This window comes from Peromyscus leucopus, chromosome 12 (assembly GCF_004664715.2).
Source record: "Peromyscus leucopus breed LL Stock chromosome 12, UCI_PerLeu_2.1, whole genome shotgun sequence".
Classification (NCBI taxonomy): Eukaryota; Metazoa; Chordata; class Mammalia; order Rodentia; family Cricetidae; genus Peromyscus; species Peromyscus leucopus.
In genome coordinates this window covers 59,219,943-59,242,441 of record NC_051073.1, presented here as the reverse complement: position 1 = coordinate 59,242,441, position 22,499 = coordinate 59,219,943, and the positions used below count along the sequence as shown (strand labels likewise).

At 38.9% G+C, this 22,499-nt stretch overlaps 1 protein-coding gene and 1 pseudogene across 1 annotated transcript in view; both read right to left on the bottom strand.

Annotated features, from left to right (window-relative positions):
* The window catches only part of Eaf2 (ELL associated factor 2), a 45,128-nt gene that overhangs the window by 2,867 nt on the left and 19,762 nt on the right, over positions 1-22,499 (bottom strand). The window contains exons 3-5 of the mRNA XM_028895016.2: positions 13,623-13,759; positions 11,117-11,244; positions 1,003-1,251 (exon numbers count right to left, since the gene is read on the bottom strand). Of these exons, the coding sequence (XP_028750849.1) occupies positions 1,003-1,251; positions 11,117-11,244; positions 13,623-13,759 (514 nt within the window). The remainder of the gene's footprint in view (positions 1-1,002; positions 1,252-11,116; positions 11,245-13,622; positions 13,760-22,499) is intronic.
* Positions 5,016-11,096, bottom strand: LOC114710726 (annotated as a pseudogene).

The following is a 22,499-nucleotide window of genomic DNA, read 5'->3' as shown; positions in this document are numbered from 1 at the left end:
CTTATCTTCCCTGCATCATATCAAGCAACTTTGTGTGTGTTCATGTGCACATCTGGGCATGTGGAAGTCAGAAGACAGCTGCCGGTATTGTCCTTCAAGGCCATCTACTTTTTTTTTGAGACGAGATCTCTCACTGGAATCTAGTAAGTGTGTTTATCTGGCCCCAGGGATCTGCTTGTCTCTGTACTACGATACTCAGATTTTGTTCTTGGGTTTTTATTTTTTTAACATTGGTTCTAGGGATTCAGCTAAAGTCTTCCAAGCACCTTACTAACTGGTTGCTGGTAAGGAAACTCTATAAAGTTATCTTCGGAGATGCATCCCCTGGAAGGTTGCCCTTGCCTCAGCAAATGGTCCGACAGCCATGTACACACACGTACTGGCAACATCAAGGGGACACAGCAGTGAAGACAGAGGGAGAACATGGAGTTGGGAGGAAGTGGTGGTGGGAATCGAGGAAATGAGCTGAACTACAGTGGTAGTAGTAGAGATGAAAACAAGTAGATGGATTTGAAAAACAGGTAGGAGGTAAAAGTCAACAGGACTTGGTGAAGTATCAACTACACAAAAAGAAAAGAGAGGAACTCAATCCTAGAGTACAGTCCGGCTCTGGTTTAAATGCAGTGAGTCAAAGAATACCAGGTTGGGTTTCGGACAAAGTGTATTTGAGGTGCCCTTTACTAGGAGATGAGGCTAGACCTATCTGCCCAGGACTCAGAGGTCTGCATGGAGATATGTACTGGACAGTTATCTACATGTAAGTATTGACTGAACCAGAAGCATGACAAGGTTATCTAAGGAAAGAGGATAAAATAAAAAAAAAAGACTTTGAGGAACCCCAACTCTAATGATAGAGCTTGATTTTCAACTTTCAAAGGAGAAAAATGGCTGATGGTTATAAAATACATAAAATAAGACTCTTCTTTGACTAAATTTTAGTTCCTAACAAATGTGCCTACATTGCAGATCCTGTTTTAATTACTTGTGGTTACATATACTTACGTAAAGTACTCATCAGAAGGGCACTGTGGTCAGAAAATCCATTGCAGCTAGCATTAGTCCTGGACTGTGGCCTGGCAGACATGCTAGGATGCACTGGACTATATGTCCCTGGGCCTGAAGGAGAGACTCGATCATCATCTTCTGAATCACTAGAACTATCCTCACTACTTGAAGATGAAGAACTTTTGGAATCGGATGAACTGTCACAGCTACTCATCTGGTCCATTAGACTAGCTTCTGCCTTCAGTTCTGAAAATGGAAATAATAGGTAAAATAAATAACATGAAGAAACACAATTAACATAAATGCATTAGCTTTTAAGAAGACATTGGCAATAAATAAATAAAATTAAAATACATATTCCAGCATCTAAAGCATGTACTTTAAAATTTCCTGTAGCATGCTGTTCAAGAGACTCTCCAAACATACAGCCTGTTGCTGTTGCCCTTGGTTACCCCTGAGGTGGAAGGTAGGTTCCTATTGCTGAAGACACCATGCACTTCAGAAATAGGGCCCAGAGACCCCTGAGCTGGAACTGACCTGAATGCCCTCTTCCTGAGGACTAACTTTCATGGTAGCAGGAGGTGCCATCAAGCTTCCAATGGAGAGAGGCAACCAACAGTTTCACCCAGCAACCATGCCTAGGAGCCACATCAAAGACTAGCTTGACATGATAACCCTAAGAGAGAAGTAGTGGTACACATACATACCTTGGTGATAACCAGCAGCTCTCTAATTGTACTTAAGACCCATTCAACTTGAGAAAGACCATACCTGTTACTGGAAACCTAGTTAACTACTCAGGGCTAGTGAAGTCACGATTATTGAAAGAGAATCTACAACCACTAATTTAGTAAAATCCAGAATAATATTTAGTAGAAACAATCAATAAAAATTCCTCCTTACACCCACAGATAGGTACAGTCTTCACCCCTCATCAAGGAAACTTCTTGCAACAGACAGCGATCACAACAGAAAATCACAATCATTCAAAATACAGAGCTGTGGAGCCCAGATCCAATAGATACAGCTAAAAGACACTCCTGAGCTTAAGGCTCAGGGAACACTGGGGAAGAGGGGACAGAAAGATTGTAAGATTCCAAGGGTCAGGAAGTTTGCTGTGAGATTGTGTCTCCTAGTAATATCAGAAGTTCTACCCACAGAGTTTACTGCCCAAATGTTAGCTAAATAAGGAAGACACAATCGAGCATGGCAAGCTGGACAAAGAAAAGCCAGTGAGGCCTCAACTCTGCACAAAGAATATAAAAAGCCGAGGAAATCTTGGAATGAGAGAGTCTTCACACACACACACACACACACACACACACACACACACACACACACACACGGAGCATTATACAGACTGAACAGGTTATTTTTAGGAATATATATGTATTTAATGTACATATATGCATGTAGTAGCAATTAGTGGAAAAGAGTCCATGAATTTGAAGAAGAGTGGGAAAGGGTATATGAGAGGGTTTGAAGGAAGGAAAGGGAGACATATTTTAAATAAATGATAATCTCAAAAACATTTTAAAATTAAATAAAAAAAAACCCATCATGTTGCACCAAGTTGTATTTTAATACTGAGATTATGAGAATTAAAAGGCATGGGTAACCAGCTGGGTGTGGCATCATAATTTGTAATCCTAGCATTCAGGAGGCTGGAGAATATCAAGTTCAAGGGCCAGCTTGATGTACACAGTGAGACCCTCCCTCAAAACGATGGAAAAGCTCAGCTGTTAAGAGCTGGTTGTTCTTCCAGGCGACCAGGGTTAGATTCTCAGAACCCATGTAGTGTGGTTCACAACCATCTGAAACTCTAGTCCTAGGGGATCTAGTGCCTTCTTCTGGCCTCTATGTGTACTACATGTATGTGGTTTACAGTCATACATGTAGGCAATGTACTCATTGATATAATAAATAAAATTTCAAAAAAAAAAAAGAACAAAGAGGACACAAGTAACATCTAAATCTAACTTTATATTTATCCATATCACTGTATACAGAGAAAATATTTTTCAGTTTCAAATAACTCTGGACTTTGGAATTATAACCTGTTATTATGTTAAAAAAATTAAGTGGAAAATGCTGAAGGACCATTGAACTCGATGTTGTATTTACATATCTATATCTGTATAAAATAATGATTATAAATGTTTGTTTAAAAAGGTTAAGTGCAAATGTGAATTTAACAAGAAGTTGTAGATTTTCAACACTGTATACAAACTCCTTTGTTACAAATAAATATTTATGCTTCTAAAATAAAATAAAAGGAATCCAAGGTAATAGAAAGAAAAAGGTAAATGTTAAATCCCTATATTATATTAAAAGTTACTTAACATAAAAAAAGAATCTGCTCAAATATTTTCCTTGTTTTTGGTTGTCTTTTCCTTGTGGATTTGCAAACACTCTTTTAGCTAATTTTAACTGTGAGTCTTTGTTAGATACGTGCTTTATGAATACTTCCTCCAAATCTGTGTAGCTAGACTACAGTACTCTCTGATGTTCACTAAGTCCCTGAAAGGTCTCCCTCTCATATTTGGTTTAAATGTGACCTTCTCTAAGGATTTCTCCTTTCCAGTCTCCATTACCTGTTTTATTTTCTTTGGGACAATTATTTCTAGAGTTCATTTGAATATGTTTGCCATTTTACTTCTTGCCTCCTCTTCCCTTATCTACATGTGAGAAGAGAAATCTTAGTCATGCTGTACAATTCTTTTCGTATAATGCTAATATTTCTTTGATTTTTTTTTATTCCAAGCTTATGAAAGGCACTGGTTTATAGTTTTATTTTTCTTACACATACTTATCCAGTTTAGGAACCAGGATAATATTAGCCTCAACAAATGAGCTTGTCAGTGTTCCTCCTATGCTGGCCACCTTTCCATGATTCGGACAAATACTTGAGGTGTCAGTTCATAAGCTGGTAAGGTTTACTTTGGACCTCAGCATTAGAGGTTTCAGGCACAATCAGGCAGACCCATTGCTTTTGTGCATCTGATGGGGGTGCCAGATGGCAGTGACCAGGAAGAGGGAGGGGCTAGGTTCACAACAGCCTTTTCTAGGGCACAGGATACTAGGAAACACCTCTTGGTAAAGTTAATTTCCTCTTTGACACGTTCATTCCTCCAACCACTCTTACACTCCTCCCACTGCCAATGTACACCCCCTCCCCTGCCAAGAGGTCCCCACCCCATTTTCATGTCTTTTTGATTTTTGCTTTGTGACCCATGAGGTTTAGCCTGAGCCATCCTCTTGGGCATGGGTGTGAAGCTACCCACTTGAGGATGAGCAAGCAACCCATCAGTGATTCTATCACTGAAGACAAGGTCCTCCTCTCCTCCAGCATCCCATTAGTTCCTCACGTGTGACCGAATGTTTACTGTCTCTGTCATGTGCAGGTCCTTGGCAGGCGACTCCAGTTGTTGGGAGTTCATGAGTGCCATAGACAGCATGTCACTAGCCCCTTCCCTATCATTCGGCTCTTACATTCTTTCCCTTCTTCCCCAGTGTTCCCTGATATAGTTGTAATTTTCTTAATATTTTTGATGGCTACTGGATCCATAGTGAATGCATTATTCTACTGACTACAGAAGTGTTCATTGTATTCCCAATGTTAATGATTCCTATCTTTCCATTTTGGTTCTTAATAGAGGTTTATCAGTTGTGTCCGTGTATTAAGAAACTTTCTGTTTCACTGAAATTCTCTACTGTTTTCAATTTCATTTACTTTGATTATTTCTTTTTGTTTGCTATGGGTTTATTGTTTTCTTTTCCTGGGCATTGGAACTTCAGTTATGGTACCTTTCTCCTTTTCTAATTCAATCATGTAGAGCCACACATCCCCCCTTGCCATTGCTTTGGAGGCATCCCATGTATATTTTTGGTATGCTGTGCTCACTTTCTGCATTTAGTACTCTATATTTCTAATTTGCTTTGATTCTTTTTCTTTAACCCATACACCATTTAAAAGTATGTGAATTTCCAAGTGTTTAGAGAGGGTTTACTGTTGTCTGCTATTGATGTTTAGTGTGACTGTGTTATGGTCAGAGTACAGAGACTTCATGATTTTGTTTTAAATAAATGAATTAAGGTTTTTTCATTTTATGGTACATGTGTGTGTGCGTGTATGTGTGTGTGTGTGTGTGTGTGTGTGTGTGTGTGTGTGTGTGTGTGTGTATGAACATGTGCCATGGCTTTCTTGTGGAGGTTAAAGGATAGGGCACCTTTCAAAGATCAGCTCTCCCTCTCTACCATGTGTATCCTGAGAACTGAACTCTGGCCACCAGACTTGGCAGTGATTGCCATCACCCTCTGAGCCATCTGACTGACCCAGACTGTAATAATGTGATACGCTGACCTACAGTTTAGGAGCTGCCCACCTCCCTGCAGTCATTTGGGGACTTGCCCTTCTGGTTATTTTGACAGGATAAGCAGATCCACAAATGACTCACATAGATAGATCACTTCTTTCCAGCACAGGCCCATCTCTTTCCTCTACTCATCCAAGGATGGCCAGCTTGTCCAACATACTGACTTCTGTTTTGCAGCCCAGCTTTAAGGCAGAGCTTGGAGTGGGCCCTTTCTAAGATGAGCCTTGCCTCAATACCACTTTTCTTTAATAAACGTATGCCAATAGCATCTTTTACACCATAAGATATTCTTTTTGGTTTCCTGATACATAAATGTGGCCATTGGTGAGATATCCATCAATATTGTAAACCAAAAGTTTTACCTTCTTCAGCTTCTCTTTTCCAAAATGGCCAAATCTCCAAACTCTTTGCTCTGCAATTGGCCAATCGATGCCCATGTCTATAACTACACTGTGCTCAGCTCATATTCATAATATTCCATTTTCCACCATATAAGTAACCCATCTGTATCAAATGTCTTTTAGCTAAATAAAATGAGCCATTTTCATATAATTCTCCCTCCCAGTCTTGTCAATGAGGCCGTCCAGCTGGATTCAAATTCAGAGGCTCAGTCACTTCACAAACTCCTTTCTGAATTTCACTCCATCGAAACTTATGGCACCTCACAATGGAGAGGACAGAGTCACATCCTTCTTCTGGAATCATTTCTGCAACTTTCTGGAGTACAGTGTAATGTAAACCTGTAGATATGGCTTGGACATTCCCCACAATGTCAGCCTCATTGTGATAATTAAAGAATTCTACTATGCCCTCTAGTGAGGTAGAGCTGTCTTTGGACAGTTCAGAACTTCTTTGAAGAACCTGTGTCCCGAAGTGTTTGGCCACACTCTCAATTTCATCATTGTCTGTTGAAACCCACCGAGCAGAATCACGACCCCGCCTCCAACCCCAGGCATTGGTTGTTCTTCAGAAAGATGTCTTTGATGCTGCTGAGGGCCAGCGCCAATGCTGCCAGGTGCAGTGGCTTTCCAGGTCCTGCCTGTGCCCTGGCTGCACTTTGGGGTCAGCTGTGTGACTGCCATCAATGTGGGGTGGGCACCAACACCTAAGGTTTTTCTTATAGCTTAGGAAATGTTTTATGTTGTTGAAAATAATCAATGGGCACTTGAAAAAAAAAAGGTGCATTCTTTTGTTGTATTTAGTGATGTGTGTGTGTGAGACAGAGATGGAGACGGAGACAGAGACAGGCAGATACCTTGTTGGTTGGTTGATTATATTGCTCAGGTTTCCTGTATCTTTTTTTTTTAAAGTTTTATTGATTCTTTATTGATTTTGCATCATGCATCCTGGTCCTATTCATCTCCTCATCCCTTCACATCTACCCCTGAACTTGCAACATCCCCTCCAAAATAAAATAAAATAAAATTTATAATAAAAATTAAAAAATAATTTGTCATGGAAGCTATAGTGTGACATAATGAGTCACAGTCCAGGTGAGCTAGCCAGGACAGTGCTGGAGAGCTCGCCCTGGTGCTGAGGATGAGGGAAAGCTTCTGGGCTGATCAACGCAGCCACCACCCAACAAGGCCCAGAACCAGGGCTATGAGTTGGCCCACACCAACATGACCCCATCTATGATCTGCTGGAGCACGTGAAGGGGCCAGATCTGCAGATCCAAAGCTGCAGGATCTCCATGACACAGGGCAACAGCAGGGTATCCAAGAGGAGTCCTAGTGAGGATCCAATATTGGTAGTGTAGTAGAAATCAGAGGCCTCGTACCAGACCAATGACTCATTGCAATGATCACTTACAAGTAAAGATGTATGGACTAGAGGATTTTCTGTATCTTATTCAGTTCTTGTTGACCACTGGCCCCATCTGTTGCTGAGAGCACAGTGAGAAAGTAACTCACTAAGAATTGTAGATTTTTATTGCTTTTCCACTGTATCAGTTTTATCTTATAATTTTGCAGTTCTGTTACTAGACACATTGTCTTCCTGCTAAATCAATCCTTTAATTATTACTAATGCACCTCTTTGTACTAATTTGTTTTGCTTGTAAGTCTATTGTACCCGATATTAACAAAATCATGTAACTTTTAAAATGTTTACATAGTACATTCTTACATTCTGTCATTTCATTACAGCTGCCCATTTCATTAATTCCTTGTAAAAAGCACACAGTTGTATTTTTTTTCTATCTCCATTTCAACTAATGCAGACTATTCACATTTAAGTTAATTATTGGTATACTAAGTCTTACCTGTGTCGTTTATTATTTGCTTTCTGTTTCTTTCCTCTGTATTTGATCCCTCTGTTTCTCTTTCCTTTCATTTCTGTGGAATACCGGAACCTTTCTTAGAATCCTGTCTTTATTTATTTACTGTGTTTTAGGTGTCACTTTGTATATATAGTGGTGGTTTTGGGTTTCTTCAATAAGCATACATGTCTTGTCTGTGATTCACCATTACAGGTATGATATGGAAACCTCACTATCATTTAGGTCGCTTTTCCACTCTAGTTTTAAATATTATTGTCTTAAATGTCAGTATTAATCTAAAGATTAGTTTTTGTTTTAATTGCCATAAATGATTTGGAAAAGTCATGAGGACAGTTGTGGTCTGTTGTCCTTTATTTTTCTATTGCTCTTTATCCCTAAGTGATGCTCCCAAATGTTTTCCTCTTATCATTCATTTCTTTTATGATTGCTTCAACTTCTATAGCAAATATTCCAGAGCAGTCCCCCAGTAACAAGTACTTTTAGTCTTCCTCTCTGGGGAAGTCTATTTATTACTCCTTTATTACTAGAGACTAATTTTGGTAAATGCAGAGTTCATGACCAACATTTCTTTCAGCACTTAAACAGTATGGTGCCACTTCTGAGTTTCCAATGAGAGACATGTATTACCTACATGGTATTCTTCTACGGTGATAGGTCATGTCTCTCTTGCTTTCGGGACTTTTATTTTTGCCTTTAGTTTTCAGATGTTTAATTTTGATGTATCTTGGCATGCATTTCTTTGGGTTTATCCTATTCAGTTCGATTTCTTGAATCCATGGTTCATGTCTTTAATCAACCTTAGATGTTGTCAGGCATTATTTCTGACAACTATTTTTCAGTCCTCTTTTCTCTGTCCTCTAAGAGTGCAGTTGCTATAAATTTTGGAACTTTTGTCACTCTGCAACAGATCTTTGGGGACCTGTTTACTTTGTTTCAGTATATTTTCTGTTTTAGATTAAGTGAATTCTATCACTCTATTCATTCTCTAGTAAAGGGCTCTCTGTCCAGTGGGTTTGTGCTGTTACTTTTATAATTTCCATTTGATGCATGTTTAAAATTTCTTTCTCACTTGCTTCAAGAGAAATCATAATTGAATCTTTCTATGAACGTTATTTTAAGATCCTCATCAGATACTTCTTACATCTAATTTCTCTGAAAATTGATATGGACTTTCCTCATTCAAGTTGCGATTTTCCTGATTTACAGTATAACAGGTAACTTCCTAGGCCATTTTCATTTTGGTTTGAATTCGGAGACAATATTGAAATCTTTTGCTTACCAGGCAGTCATGGTTTGGGTTTAGCATGCAGATACTTGCCTGCTTTTGTGGGCTGTGTTTCAAATGACACTCTAATTCCAGACCTTTTGTAGGTCTGTTTTGGGTTTCTTGGTAAATCTCCAGCAACTAGAGTTCCCACTGGTGAACTTGACAAAGGGGCTTTCTTAGCATTGAGGCACAGTTCCTGGGCAAAGGAAGTCTATGGCCTAATACAATGGAGACTGCTTCCAGGATTGAGTGTGTGTGTGTGTGTGTGTGTGTGTGTGTGTGTGTGTGTGTGTGTGTGTGTAGGGGGAGGAAAGTGGAAAATGCTCCCCACTGAGGCGCTTGTTATGGTAGGTGCCCCCTGCCAGTGTCACCAAGTTTCAAGGTGCCTTTCAACTGGAGAGAGAAATCTGAAGGCAGAGAAGGTATCTGTGTGGTAGAGGGGGGATTGAGCATTTGACATAGTGTGATGCCACATGCACATGCCTTCTCCCCAGACAGTTCCTGATGGGGAACGACAGTCTCAACCAAAGCACAGAGGAGCACCTTAAGACTACAAACATTCATGGGGCATTATTCCTTTCTCTGGTACACTCAGCTTTCTGGTGTCTCTGATGGGGAATCAGATACAGACACAGTTTCAGATAACACAAAGATGTAAATGCAAAAACTGATACATTAAATTCCTAGTGCAACTTCTGGATATAAATTGGAAAAGATGACTCAGCCATCAGAGAATGGTCAGTAATGGGACTGGAAAGATGGGCAGCACCTACGAGCATGCTCTTTCTGAGGATCCAAGTTCAGTTCCCAGCACCTTTGTCAGGTGGCTCACAACCACCTGGAACTCCAGGTTCAAGGGATCCAATGCCCCCTTCTAGCACCTGTGGGTTCCTGCACACACACATATATACCTAACTTTTAAATGAATCTTTAAAAAAAAGGTAGTAGTAGTACTGTAAGGTCAATAAAGTATTTGACAGAATATAGTCTAAGGAATATTCTATACAATCATCTCCAGGTAGATAATGTTCCTTTGTCAAACAACTTTAGAAGAAGAAAACTATTCTTGGTTCATGTTAACTGATTCTCTACAACTCTTTTCTATGAGTTATGACTTCCAGACAATGCTTTAATTAAGGTCTGACACAAAAGCGCCACATGTAGGACCTTCTACTTACAGCACAGAATCACTATTGAGAACATGATATAGCTGATTGCTTTCTAGAACTGATTCCATACAATGAATTGTCTTTAGGATTTAGTAGCAAGGAATAGAATGGTTCTCTGGAATCTATGTTAATATATTACATATTAATATAATATGGAAAATGCAACGTACATCTTTATTTCTGTTTTGCTGTCCAGTAAGCACAGAACTAAATTCCATTTCAATTTCTATAACTAGCAAATTTACTTAGAATTTCCTTTTAATCGCCTAATTTTCTAACTGCGTACATGTATAGAATGATAGCATGATTCAGATCTATTTTGGAAGTAGTCATAGCATAAGATAAAATAAAATTCAAGATTTCTTGTAACAAGAGTTTGGAGTTGACAGCTTCCTTACTACTCATCTAGAGAAGCCTAACCCATTAGGGATTAAGTATTTTACTGGGCCTAAAAGGGAAGGGGAGTTATTGAGCTATATGCAAATTATGATTGCAGAGTATAGAAGCAATCAATAATTTATTGATGACTGGGGTCTTGCTGCTGTTACAATCACTGTAACATCAATATCCTAACTGTAGCCCAAGGGTGGAGGGGAGCAGGGAGAAGGAACTTTAAATTTCTTCCTTTTCAACATTCTAACCCTCCCCAGAGATGCCTTCCTGTTATAAGGGACACCTCAACTGAAACAACTCTCCTCCTGCTCCTGTTTGTTTGGTGGTGCCTTAGACATCTACAACTGACTGTAAACAATACATTTCACAGGAAGATGCTATGAAGAACTGAATATAAAACACTTTTTTGCCCCTAAATGATAATAAAAAGAAATGATCTGACATGGATATAACATATAACATGCTAATTTATATGTTACATCATTATCCCAGAAAAGTACACAATCATAAAATATATTATTCTCTCACTGAGACCTATGGTTAGTCCCACTATTAATGGAATTGAAACTTTTACTTAACATTACTTACCTCTTATAAACTGACATTATAGACACTTAGGTTTTACCTCTTTCAATATCATCCATTAGAGACGATGGAGAATGGCGTTCAAGGTTGGAAGTCCTAGGTGGGTTCCACACTTGCTGCTGCTGCTGCTGCTCCAGTCTATACTGAATTTTACCACTTCCTTCAGCTCTGCAATTAAGAATACCAAACACCAAAATAGCAATACCAGGAGAGTAATGGAACAAATTCAACTTACTAAACGTCATCCCTCGTTTCTGAGAAATCTCTCAAATGACATTTAGGAACTGAAATGTTAATTCATTTAACAAATAGTTACTGAGCTCCTTCTATATGTTTGGAATACACACCAGTCCAGTGAGGGATATAAATGGAACAATGATAAAAACAAACAAAACAAAACAAGAGCAACCCTGCTGCTCAAACTGAGCAGATAATCAGTTATAAGCGACTAAAATAAAAAGAAAATATGTGTGAATTTATCACTTCTATTAAAACTGAATCACTTCCACATATCCCATTCATAATTTGAAAACAGACATGTTAACAGAGGAGATATAAATACTCTTTTTCAACATTTTAACCAAGAGTACACTTCAACATCATGGGCGAGGCCTGCCTTTTCCATTTCCTGTGGTCAAATTGTGCCAGTTCTTCCTTCCCGAAGTACTTAGCCCCTCACTTTCACATTCATTTACACCCTCAAAAACCCTGGTTTACACATCTTCCAGTGTTCCACATTGGTTCTTTTTATTCTGTTTCTTTGCTGGACTAATGTTTCAAACCAGAGCTGTAAACATGCCAATCCCTAGTTTGAAAGATCTTAATATGTAACCACTGCCAGCAAGGAAATGTCCTACTTTCTTAGTTAATATTCAAGGCATTAACCCCAACCTATCTTTACAACCTAAACTCTAATTCCCTACCAACATCATTCCCCACTTTGCAGTTCTTATACATGGGTGCAGAGAAAAAAGTCTGCTGTTTAAATGAGTCTTATTCACCAGCCCTGAAAAAAAAAAAAAAAAAAAAAAACCTGCTTTCTATATTCCCATATCCTTTTTGATCAGTTGAGGGAGCTAGGGCGGCAGGGACATTAGCAAACAGAGGTTCTTGGGTTTCTCCTCTCGGTTGAGGTTGGCTTTGGGAATGACAACTTTTTAAAAACACATTTTGTTAGTGTAAATTAGTTGAACAAAATAATGAGCTTCATTACGACATTTCGTATTTGTATAATGTGCTTTGATAATATTCAGTCTTCAGTCCCTCTCCCTTGCTTTCTCCCATTATAGGAACTTCTGTTTTAAACATATATTTAAGATAATTCTTAGGATGTTAACTTCCTTTGAAGTAATATTACTCTTTCCTCTTTAAAGATTTATTATTAGATTTATTTATTTTATGTATGTTTTGTCTGTATTTATGTAGGTGCACCACATGAGTGCTTGTGGAGGCCAGAAGAGGACATTGGATCCCTGGAACTGGAGTTACAGATGGTTGTGCATACCATGTGCATGCTGGGAATTGAACCTGGGTCCTCTGCAAGAGGAACAAGTGCTCTTAACCTCTGAACCATCTCTCCAGCCCCAGAAATAACATTTTCCACAAAGCTTTCCTAAAAGTTCTTATCAACCATGACCCCTCCTTTTAATTCTTACAGTAATTTTTATTGAACTGTTTGTTTAACTTTTAGAGCAAGTGCTTTTATATTATCTAGTTTAGAATGTACCAGTTATATCTAAAAAGGATTTAAGGTGGTTATATTTTCTTACTGAATTTTAAATTAACTGATCTGTTTAGATGACTAAAAATGTATAAAGTGTAGAAGTCTTATGGTTAGTCTTTATATAGCAAACTTTCCTTCTCTTAGTGACTTTAATATCCCAAGTGCTCAACACATTTTTAGTAATAAAGATGAAGTTATTCTGGATAGTGGAGAATGAGTCTGTTCAGTCCAAGCCTATAAAAGTATCTACAAAAGGTATACTTACACACATAGAAATCATTTCATACATCACAAGGCAGTGTGATAAGATCTTTTCACTAAGGATTATCACTAAACTTAAACTTAGAAAAAGATTTAAAGACATTTAAAAATTTTTACCTTTTTTGTGTGTCTCTTTGTGTGCATATGTCTGAGTGTGGTGTATGTACACATCACATGTGCATTAGTGGGCATTGAGTATGCTCTTTTATCACTCTCCACTTAGTTATTTGAGGCAGGGTCTCTCTTTTAGCCTACAACTTGCATTTTTTTTGACTAAGGTGGAGGCCAACAAGCCCAGGATCCTCCTGTTTCAAACTGCTGCCATGCTGAGGTTGCAGACATGTATGTGACATGTCCGGCTTGTCACACAGGTACTGGGACTTGAACTCTAGTCTCCGTGCTTGCATAGCCAGTACTCATTACAGCTGAGCCATCTTTACAGCCCAATTCAAAGGTGTTTTTTAAAAACACACCCTCTACTATAATTTGACTTAATCCATTAATTCTTTTACCTTAGAAATGTATATGTTGGCAGAGTAATATATTTTAATACACCACGTACCTTGTTTTTTTCACAGTGATGTTGCTGCTGAGTTTTTCTAGGCGACATTCCCCAGTATCATGGTTAATAATCAAAATGCATTCTTTTAAGTAAGGCCTCTTGGAACCTTTGAAAACTGTGACTGGTGGAGTTGAACCCTGTTTAAAAAGTTAACCATGTTACTTGAAATTTATCATAACAATTCAATTGAGACGGGTGTTGAGTTTTTCTGGTACTGTTTCTCAATCCACATTATATATCAAGTCACTTGAAAACTATTTAACTTACTACACTTAAAGACAATGTGGCTTAAAAATAGAAATACAAAGATAAAAGGGGTTTAAAAGGGCTGAGCTCAAGGCAGACCTGGTAGAGTAGGCCTCAGTTTCCAGCTACTCAGGAGGCTGAGTCAGGAGGGTCCCAAGTTCAAAGCCTTTCTGGATTACAGAATGAGATCAAAGCCAGGTTAGGTAACTTAGAGGGATCCTCTCTCAAGATAAAATCTGAAGAAGTGGACTAGGGATGCAGATCAGTGGTACAGCACCTGCCTAGCATGTATGAAGCTTTAAGTCCAAACACACATGGGCATGTACAAATGCACACACATGGATATGTGCATACACACACACACACACACACACACACACACACACACACACACAAGCTGAGATCTTAAACCTGCTATCACTGAAGAAAGGAAAAGGAAGAGATATTTATCCTGAAACACTAAGATTTTGTTCTATTTGCATTAGGCAACTGGGATTTAATCTAATCTAATCTAAATATATATTTACAGGCAAGGAAACAGGAATCTTTATCATATTCCTATTTTGAGATCATCAAGAAAATGTTAATAAAGACCAAATTTTATTAATTCTCATAAGTGTGATAACAACATATAGTTAATGAGAAATTGAAAAGTTCTTTCTTAACAATGCATAGACACTGATTCAAGAAATGAATTACACTTTAGGATTCTTCTTTAAAACAGCAGAAGAGGTGAGTAATAAAAAAAAAAAAAAAAAAAAAAAAAAAAAAAAAAAAAAAAAAAAAAAAAAATGGTAAGTAAATAACTGCTCAGTAACAGCTAATTTTTCTATCATGTTAGTTTTATAAAGAATTAAAGAGAGAATGGGAGATAGCTCACTTGGTAAATGCTTGCCATGCAGTGTGAGGACCTGCGTCCAAGCCCTAGCACCCACATAGGTGGGCATGGTGGTGCATATCTATGATCTCACACTGGAGAAGAGACAGGCAGGTCTCTGGAGTCTGAGGGCCAGGTCACCTAGCCTAATCTGTGAGCCTCAAAAAGTAAAGTAATTGGCTCCTAAGAAATAAAATGTGATGACCATCTCCGGCCTCAACCCAAGTTCATGTGCAAGTGCACGAGTACTTGTGCAAATGCAGACACACACACACACACACACACACACACAACATACACACACACACACATACACATACATACACACACACACATACACACACACACACATACACATACAAAAAAAAAAAAAAAAAAAAAAAAAAAAAAAAAAAAAAAACAACATAACACACAACACAACATACACATACATACACACACATACACACACATACACACATACACACACATACACACATACACACGAAACTCAGCCCATTTCTATCATTCTGCAATGTCCCTTATTTTTTGTCACTGCCGCCTCCAAACCTGAAGAAATTTTGTTATTCTCTTAGTCTCACATATATAATCCCTAAACATTGTTCATCTATTTTTGACTTTTATAAAAAGTGTCTTCTTTTTTAACACTAATTTTCATCAAGGACAATAAAACAATTGGACTAGAAAAGGGTGACTTAAGAAAGCTAAAGGCCCATCGTGTTAAACTTGTTAATAATTATTAGAGCTCTACTAAATGTCCACTGAAAGCAGTATGAGTTAATCAGGTGATTGGGAATGCCACAAACAGGAAGTAGGTTAGGGACTTGTGATAGGTGTGGACTGGAAACCATGAAGGAGAAATAAAGGAAGGAACAACTTTATTAGCTTTTCCTTAAGACTAAAGTAATCTACAGAAACCAAGAACACATAGAACATAAATAGAAATCTAGCTGGTCTGGATTCAGAAGGGTGATGTGTGGAACACTTATCCATGGCCCTGCTGAGATAGAGAGCCAGGAGTGTGGTTATGACAAAAAAAAAATATCCCCCAAAACAAAAAACAAAAACAAAGACAAACAAACAAAAACTAGGTCTACTCAGCTGGAGAGTTGATTTTCAGACTTGGCTAAAAACAAGTCAGTAAACTACCCTAAAATAGAAACTTATGAATGTCGAGATATAGTTGACAACAGATTTGTACAATCTATCTTCCTTAGAGATGCTTATTACTCCTTAGAGTAGAATACAGTCTAAAGTTACAGTGTATTATTGTGCTCTGAGCTCTTAGAATAAGAACTGAATCATTAATTCTTTAAATTGTTCCCAGTGCTAAGACCATACAAACACACACTGGATGTTGAATAAGAACATGAACAACTTCTGATCATAGCTCACAATTTCTCATAGTCTCTATAATTTAAAAAAGTAATAACTTTTTAAAATAAACTTTAATAAAAATAAACTTAAATAAAAAATAAACTTTCTTCATCATCAAATTGAATACCATTTCAAATCTTTAAAATTTTTCTCTTTAAAAATTACTTTATTTTATGGGGATGGGTATTTTGTCTACATGTATGCCTGTGCACCATGTGTGTGCCCAGTGCCCACAGAGGTTAGCAGAGGGCATCAGATCCCCTGGAACTGGAGTTATAGACAGTGAGCTGTCATGTGGGTGCTGGGAATTGAACCAGGGTCCCCTGAAAGAGCAGCTAGTGCTCTTGGCTGCTGAGCCACCTGTCCAGCCCTACCATTCCTTAACTTTAAACTTAAATTTCTGCACATTTCCTTAAAGTACCAAGTAACTTGTAAGTATATGAATTACCCTTGCCTCAAAAATAACTATTGAATACTTCATACATCTCCACATTCACTATTATTCAACTTGAGCTCTCAATCAACATTTCACCTTCATTATTGACATCATTCTCATTATCCTCTTTCTAATTTTATTATTCCTTATGCTGACAGGCAAATCAAATCATATCATTCCTGTGATTTAAATCTCTATGTATTTAAAATCTTTATGTACTCAGGATAGAATTCATGGGGTCCTTCGTGACGTTTTCATTTCTTCTCCAACACCCTCCAATCTACACAGCATTCACAAACTGTGTAGAATGACACATAGCTGGTTTGCATGTGTGATCGTTTGGATCTTGGATATCTGCCAACGCCCTATGAATTAAAGTCTCATCATACACTGTAGTGGTGCTATCAGGAAATGGTGCAAACTTAAAACACAGGTCAGGTCTAGTGGCAGGCTCTGGTTATTAGGGCTATACCCTTTGGGCTTTTGGGTCTCCAATACCTCCTCTTACTCTCTTAGTTATGCATTTATTTATTTATTGCACCTAGGAGGTGAAGTAACTACCACCCCCCACACACTGCTATGCACTCCCACTATGATGGTTGTCCTCAGATAAGAGGGATAAAAACAATAGACCAACTTGATCACAAACTGAAACCTCTAATACCATGGCCCCAAATTACTCTTTTCTCTTTATAAACTGATTATGTCAGGGGGTTCTTAACGGAAATTAATGGAAAGCTGACTAACCTAAGAAACAGGTTTCGGGAATTGGGGTCCTTGTTATGACTACAATTGCAGAAGAAATATGGGATAGCAAAGATGCCGTTAATGAGGCCTGAAATAGAAATGGGATTCTGTTGAGAACTGGACTGGAGGCCATCCTTGTTATAATACATCATGGTAAATATATGCCCGCATTGTTTGTCTATTCCCTGAGAGTTTGCAGGAGGGGGAAATTTCAAGGCAGCAAAGTCCCTAGATTACAGCATGGGTATTACTGGCTGCTTTTAGCCAGATTTCTAGTGAGAGGTGAGGACAAAAAAGAATGGAAGGTAATGATTGGGGAAACTTGCAGTTTAGCCAGAAAGGGTGCACAGAGAGGGCAGCTGCTAGAGAATCAGTATTAGTAGGAAGAAGTCAAATGCTTTGCAACTGGACAGAAAGAAAGATGCCTGAGGGATTTTCTGAAATTCATGAGGTCACAGCCATCAAGGACTCAGAGATGTAAAGAATGCAAATTTGTTTCAAACACTTCCTAGAGCATAGTCTTTGAGAAGAGATTTCCCAGGGTACCCTGCTCACTTAGGTCTGCTTAAATTGGTAAGGAGCTCAGAGGCCGTGGTCACCTCAGTGGCCTCATCTGTATGATTTAGGTTTTGTTAACACACAGAATATAAAAGTTATGGGATCATGTAGGATTCCAGTGAGATTTCAAAGGAAATTCTGGGGGAACAGGTAGTGGTCCTGGCAGGGTCTGAGTCGCTGCAAGCGGGCCCCTGACAGGATGGAACACAGATCTGGGAAAGTAAGGCTGAAGCTACAGGGGAGACCCAGGAAGGAAAGAATGCCTGCCACACAAAACTGCAATCAGTGAGCAGAACCCAGAAGTGGGGCCATGTGGGCTGCACCCATCAAGACTGTAGAGGATGGAGTTGTCCAAGTCCTTGGGAGCCAACATCTTACCATGGTGTGCCCTGGATGCTGAGCATAAAGATTCAGGATTTAATGTATATCTGCTGCATTTTGATCTCATTCCTTCTTGATGTTTCCTTTTCTTCACTTTTAGAAGGGGAATGCTTGTTTACTTTATTCCAATGGAAACATGTAACTTTATTTTTTATTTTTGCAGGACCTCACAGCTGAATGTGCCTTGTGTCTCAGAACAGACTTTGAATCTGGACTTTTGAACATTTAACACACTGGAGACTCTTTGAAGTGCATTAAAGGTACTTAGCATTAAGATATAGATTTGAATCTTGGGGAAGCAGGGTAGAATGCCACAGTTGGATCTGAAATGTTCCTGAAAGGACCATGTATCGAAGTTTTGGTCCCTAGCTTGGTGCTACTGGGAAGGGAAAGCCTTGAAGAGGTGGAACCTTGTGGGAGGTTTTCAGGCACTGAAGAATAGTCTAGAAGATTTGAGGATTCTGTTCTTCTCTAGCTATGAGAGACTCTTTTTTTTTTTCTCTGACTAAAAGTAGTACAATGAAACCATGAATTGAAAGAAACCTTTTCTCTTTACAGACTGATTATCACAGGCATTCGTGACATAGTATGATAATTGACTTAAAGTGGTCAGTCAAAAGATATACTGCAAGAGAAAATACGAAATAAGTGAGAGCACGTCTTTCTATCTGAGAAGAAAAAGCCAAGCAAAGACTCTTAAGCATGGACAAATGAATTAGAACAAAACCTCAGTATAAGAGAATGAAGCCATAGCAGTGTTGAGCAAAGGAATTTGGTCATTTATGCATAATTGATTTTAAATAGATAGAAATAGTCTATACAAACATATAATGTGAAAGCTAAAACTTCTTTACTTAAAGATATTTTGCAATGAAACGCTACATTGACAACACTTGGGTGTTTGGCCAAGGTGGAAGGGAAGAGCAATGGGAAGAAGGAGGGGAGATCTTCATAAGGACAATAACGGATCCCCAACACCCTCTGTTGTGATTTCATAATAGCTGAAGGAGCGCAGTTTTCATAAATAACAGAGAATTACAGGTCCGATTATGACTAACAGGAAAGGGAAATTAACACCAATTAATGATAATTTTTAAAGAACAGATGCTTAGCAAAACTAATAAAGAATATAAAAGGACAAATAAGGAAGGCTGGGGTTATAGCCCATTGACAGAATAGCTGCTATACCATTTTCAACGCCCTGGATTCAACCCCAGGACCAAACAATAAAAGTTAAGGAGCAAGATGATGTCTAATAAGATCTTGCCCTGTAGACACACCAAGTTGAACAGCTATTCATACACCAAACTATCTTCCAAAGAGCTAGGAGAATAAGGTGAGAGACCAGCCTACCTGTTTTTGTGTAATGAAACAAAAGGACATACTGAAGCAAGCAGGAAAGAATTGTCAGAATCACCCTGCATCCCAACTGTAAGGAACCCTGCAGAGAGAAACACACCTCCAGCTTCGGGTAAGGAGAGAGAACTCAGTCCAATCCTCAGACTTAAAAACCAGTATGAGGCCCATCCTAGTGAGTTACAGTGTTGAGCAAAGCCCCATGATCCCTCCCACATGGCTAATACCTAGGATTGAGCCAGTGGAACCCTGTTAGGTCAGATATCTCTAGCATTGTCAGTTGACAAAAAGCAGAACTCTATCCACTGGGGAGCAGAAACTGTCTTGAGCATAGAGCCAGACCCACCACAGAGATCCAGAAAAACTAAAGGCCTTGAACTCAGAAACTCTAGATTGGCCCTTGCACGAGGTACAGACAGACATGGATGTTGAAGGGACTGGGCAGTTTTGAATGTATCAGTTCTAGCCATGGTGTGAACTTGGGGTACAATTATCTCCTCTTAAGGTGCAGGATCTTATAGCTGCAACCCAAGTAACAGCTGCCTTCATAGCTAAGAGACTGTTTCTCCATCTCCCGGTGCATAGATATTATTGATATCACAAGGCCAAAGCTTATAGACAAGGCTATAGGACCTCATATGTGGTTGAGATCCATGCTCTAGTGGGCCACACTGGTGTGATCTGCATAGTCATCAGCTCCACTGTGAACACCAGCACACACACCTAGAGGCTGCACAGGTCCTTGAGGCTGTGTGACTCATGTGATCTAGCTTGATAGCATCAACCTGGTGGCCCACGGGCTACCTTCCCTAACACTATCCCAACTTGAAGCTGCAAAGTACTTTGCAAGACTTTTCTCGGTGGGAATAAGACATAATAGCAAGCACAAGATTTTGCCCTGGAATTCAGTGCTGGTGACACCTGACACTGGGTAAATACTAATGGTCCCATCCTCGGGCCTATCTGTGAACAGCTACAGTTCCGAGGGAAAACGTGCAGTCTCATTCTATTGGACTTCACTGTCAGCCAACAGCAGCTGTGACTGATTTTAGTAGTTCTGGATCACAAGTTCATTTCAGAACAAACAGCCCATAGCAGCTTGGGCCTTGGTTCTAATCAAGTATGCTGATGACGCATGGGCTCAGAGGCATCGCATAGAAACCTAGGTTCAGTCTATCCACAGTGAGTATCTAGAGCCAGGCAGAATCCTCCTGTGTCTGACTATAGACTACTGTACATGAGGTATCTGGATTGCCTTGGACCCAGGAATATATTTGTAGGAACAGATAAGTCTTTCCTGATACTCTCCTATTTCTTACTGAACAGAACACCAACAGTGTATTTAGTATAAATCTGGGCTTAGATAGCCCCCTAATACTGAAATAGGACACAACACAGCCAGCTTCTGGGAAAACCTGGACTTGGGCACCATCTAGTGTTGAAATGTCAGGAATGAACACAGGCTCAGAGAATATGGAAAAACTGCTTAGAATTTCTGGAGGTGGATGAGGAGTGTCAAATTAGGAAGTGAAACAGATGACCGATTCTTTAATGCCTAGATGATGTCACACACTAACAAGTACATGGTTTCAGGAAATATAAACCTACAACTCAAAATAAAGTGCCAGAAACTGACTAGGAAGTGATCAGTACAGGGGATTCTCAGATGGAGAATTTCAAACTACTGTTTCAAAGGAACTAACAACCTCACAATCTCAATGGAAACAAAAAGAAATGACTTAACAGTCTAACAGAAAAATTTAAAAGACACGGCAACGATTTTTGAAAATAGAAATCCTTGAGCTGAAAATTCACTCAGGAAGATTAACAATGTGATATAGGAGGTATCAATAACAGAATAGATGAAAAAGAAGAAAGAATTAGTATGCTTGAAAACATCTACTTGAAAATATACAGATGATTGGTAATAATAAAGTGTGAAACACTGACAAAAGATATTGAAGAAGATATAGAAATCAGAGCTACCGTGTACCCATAGATTCAAAAAATTAATATTGTTTAAATGCCCACACTACCCAAAGTTGTAAAATAAAAATCATCACCATGTTAATCAGTGATTGAGAGTATGTGTTGCTATTGTTCAGTTCTCAGCACCCACATGGTGGCTCACAACCACCTGTAACTTCAGTTCCAGGGGATCTGATGCCTTCCCCTGACCTCCATGGCACCAGTCACACATACATGCAGGCAAAACAGTCATGCACATAAAATAAAAAATAAAATAAAATAAAATAAAATAAAATAAAATAAAATACATAAATTAAAAAATTTAAGGAAACTAGAAAGCAGACGTTTGGGTTATTACAGCTTAAGAAGGAACTGATGATAATTCCAAACTGGTAGAAGCCTATTCAAATTAAGAACAGAAAGCTTAACAAACCTGGAGAAGAATTCAGAAGTCCAGGTACAGGAGGGTGAACAGTCACCAGTCAAATCTAACTCAATCAAGTCTACAAGAGATACCTTTCTGTCACAGGAGAAAGATAAGAATATTATGAAGGCTGAAAGAGAAAAGAAACCACATAAAGATGCCCACTTAGTCTGACAGCAGGTTTCCCAGCAATCTTCCAGTACTGAAAGCTGTTAGTCTCTTGACAGCAGGTACTGTACTGTACCGATCAAAGCTATCCTGTAGACGTGCAGAAGGGTGCTGTGGGATGTTCTGTATGGCAAATGTGTTGCTCTGATTGGTCAATAAATAAAACACTGATTGGCCCGTGGCTAGGCAGGAAGTATAGGCAGGATTAACAGAGAGGAGAAAAGAAAGAACAGGAAGGCAGAAGGAGACACTGCCAGCCACCACCAGGACAAGCAGCATGTGAAGATGCCGGTAAGCCACAAGCCACGTGGCAAGGTATAGATTTATGGAAATGGATCA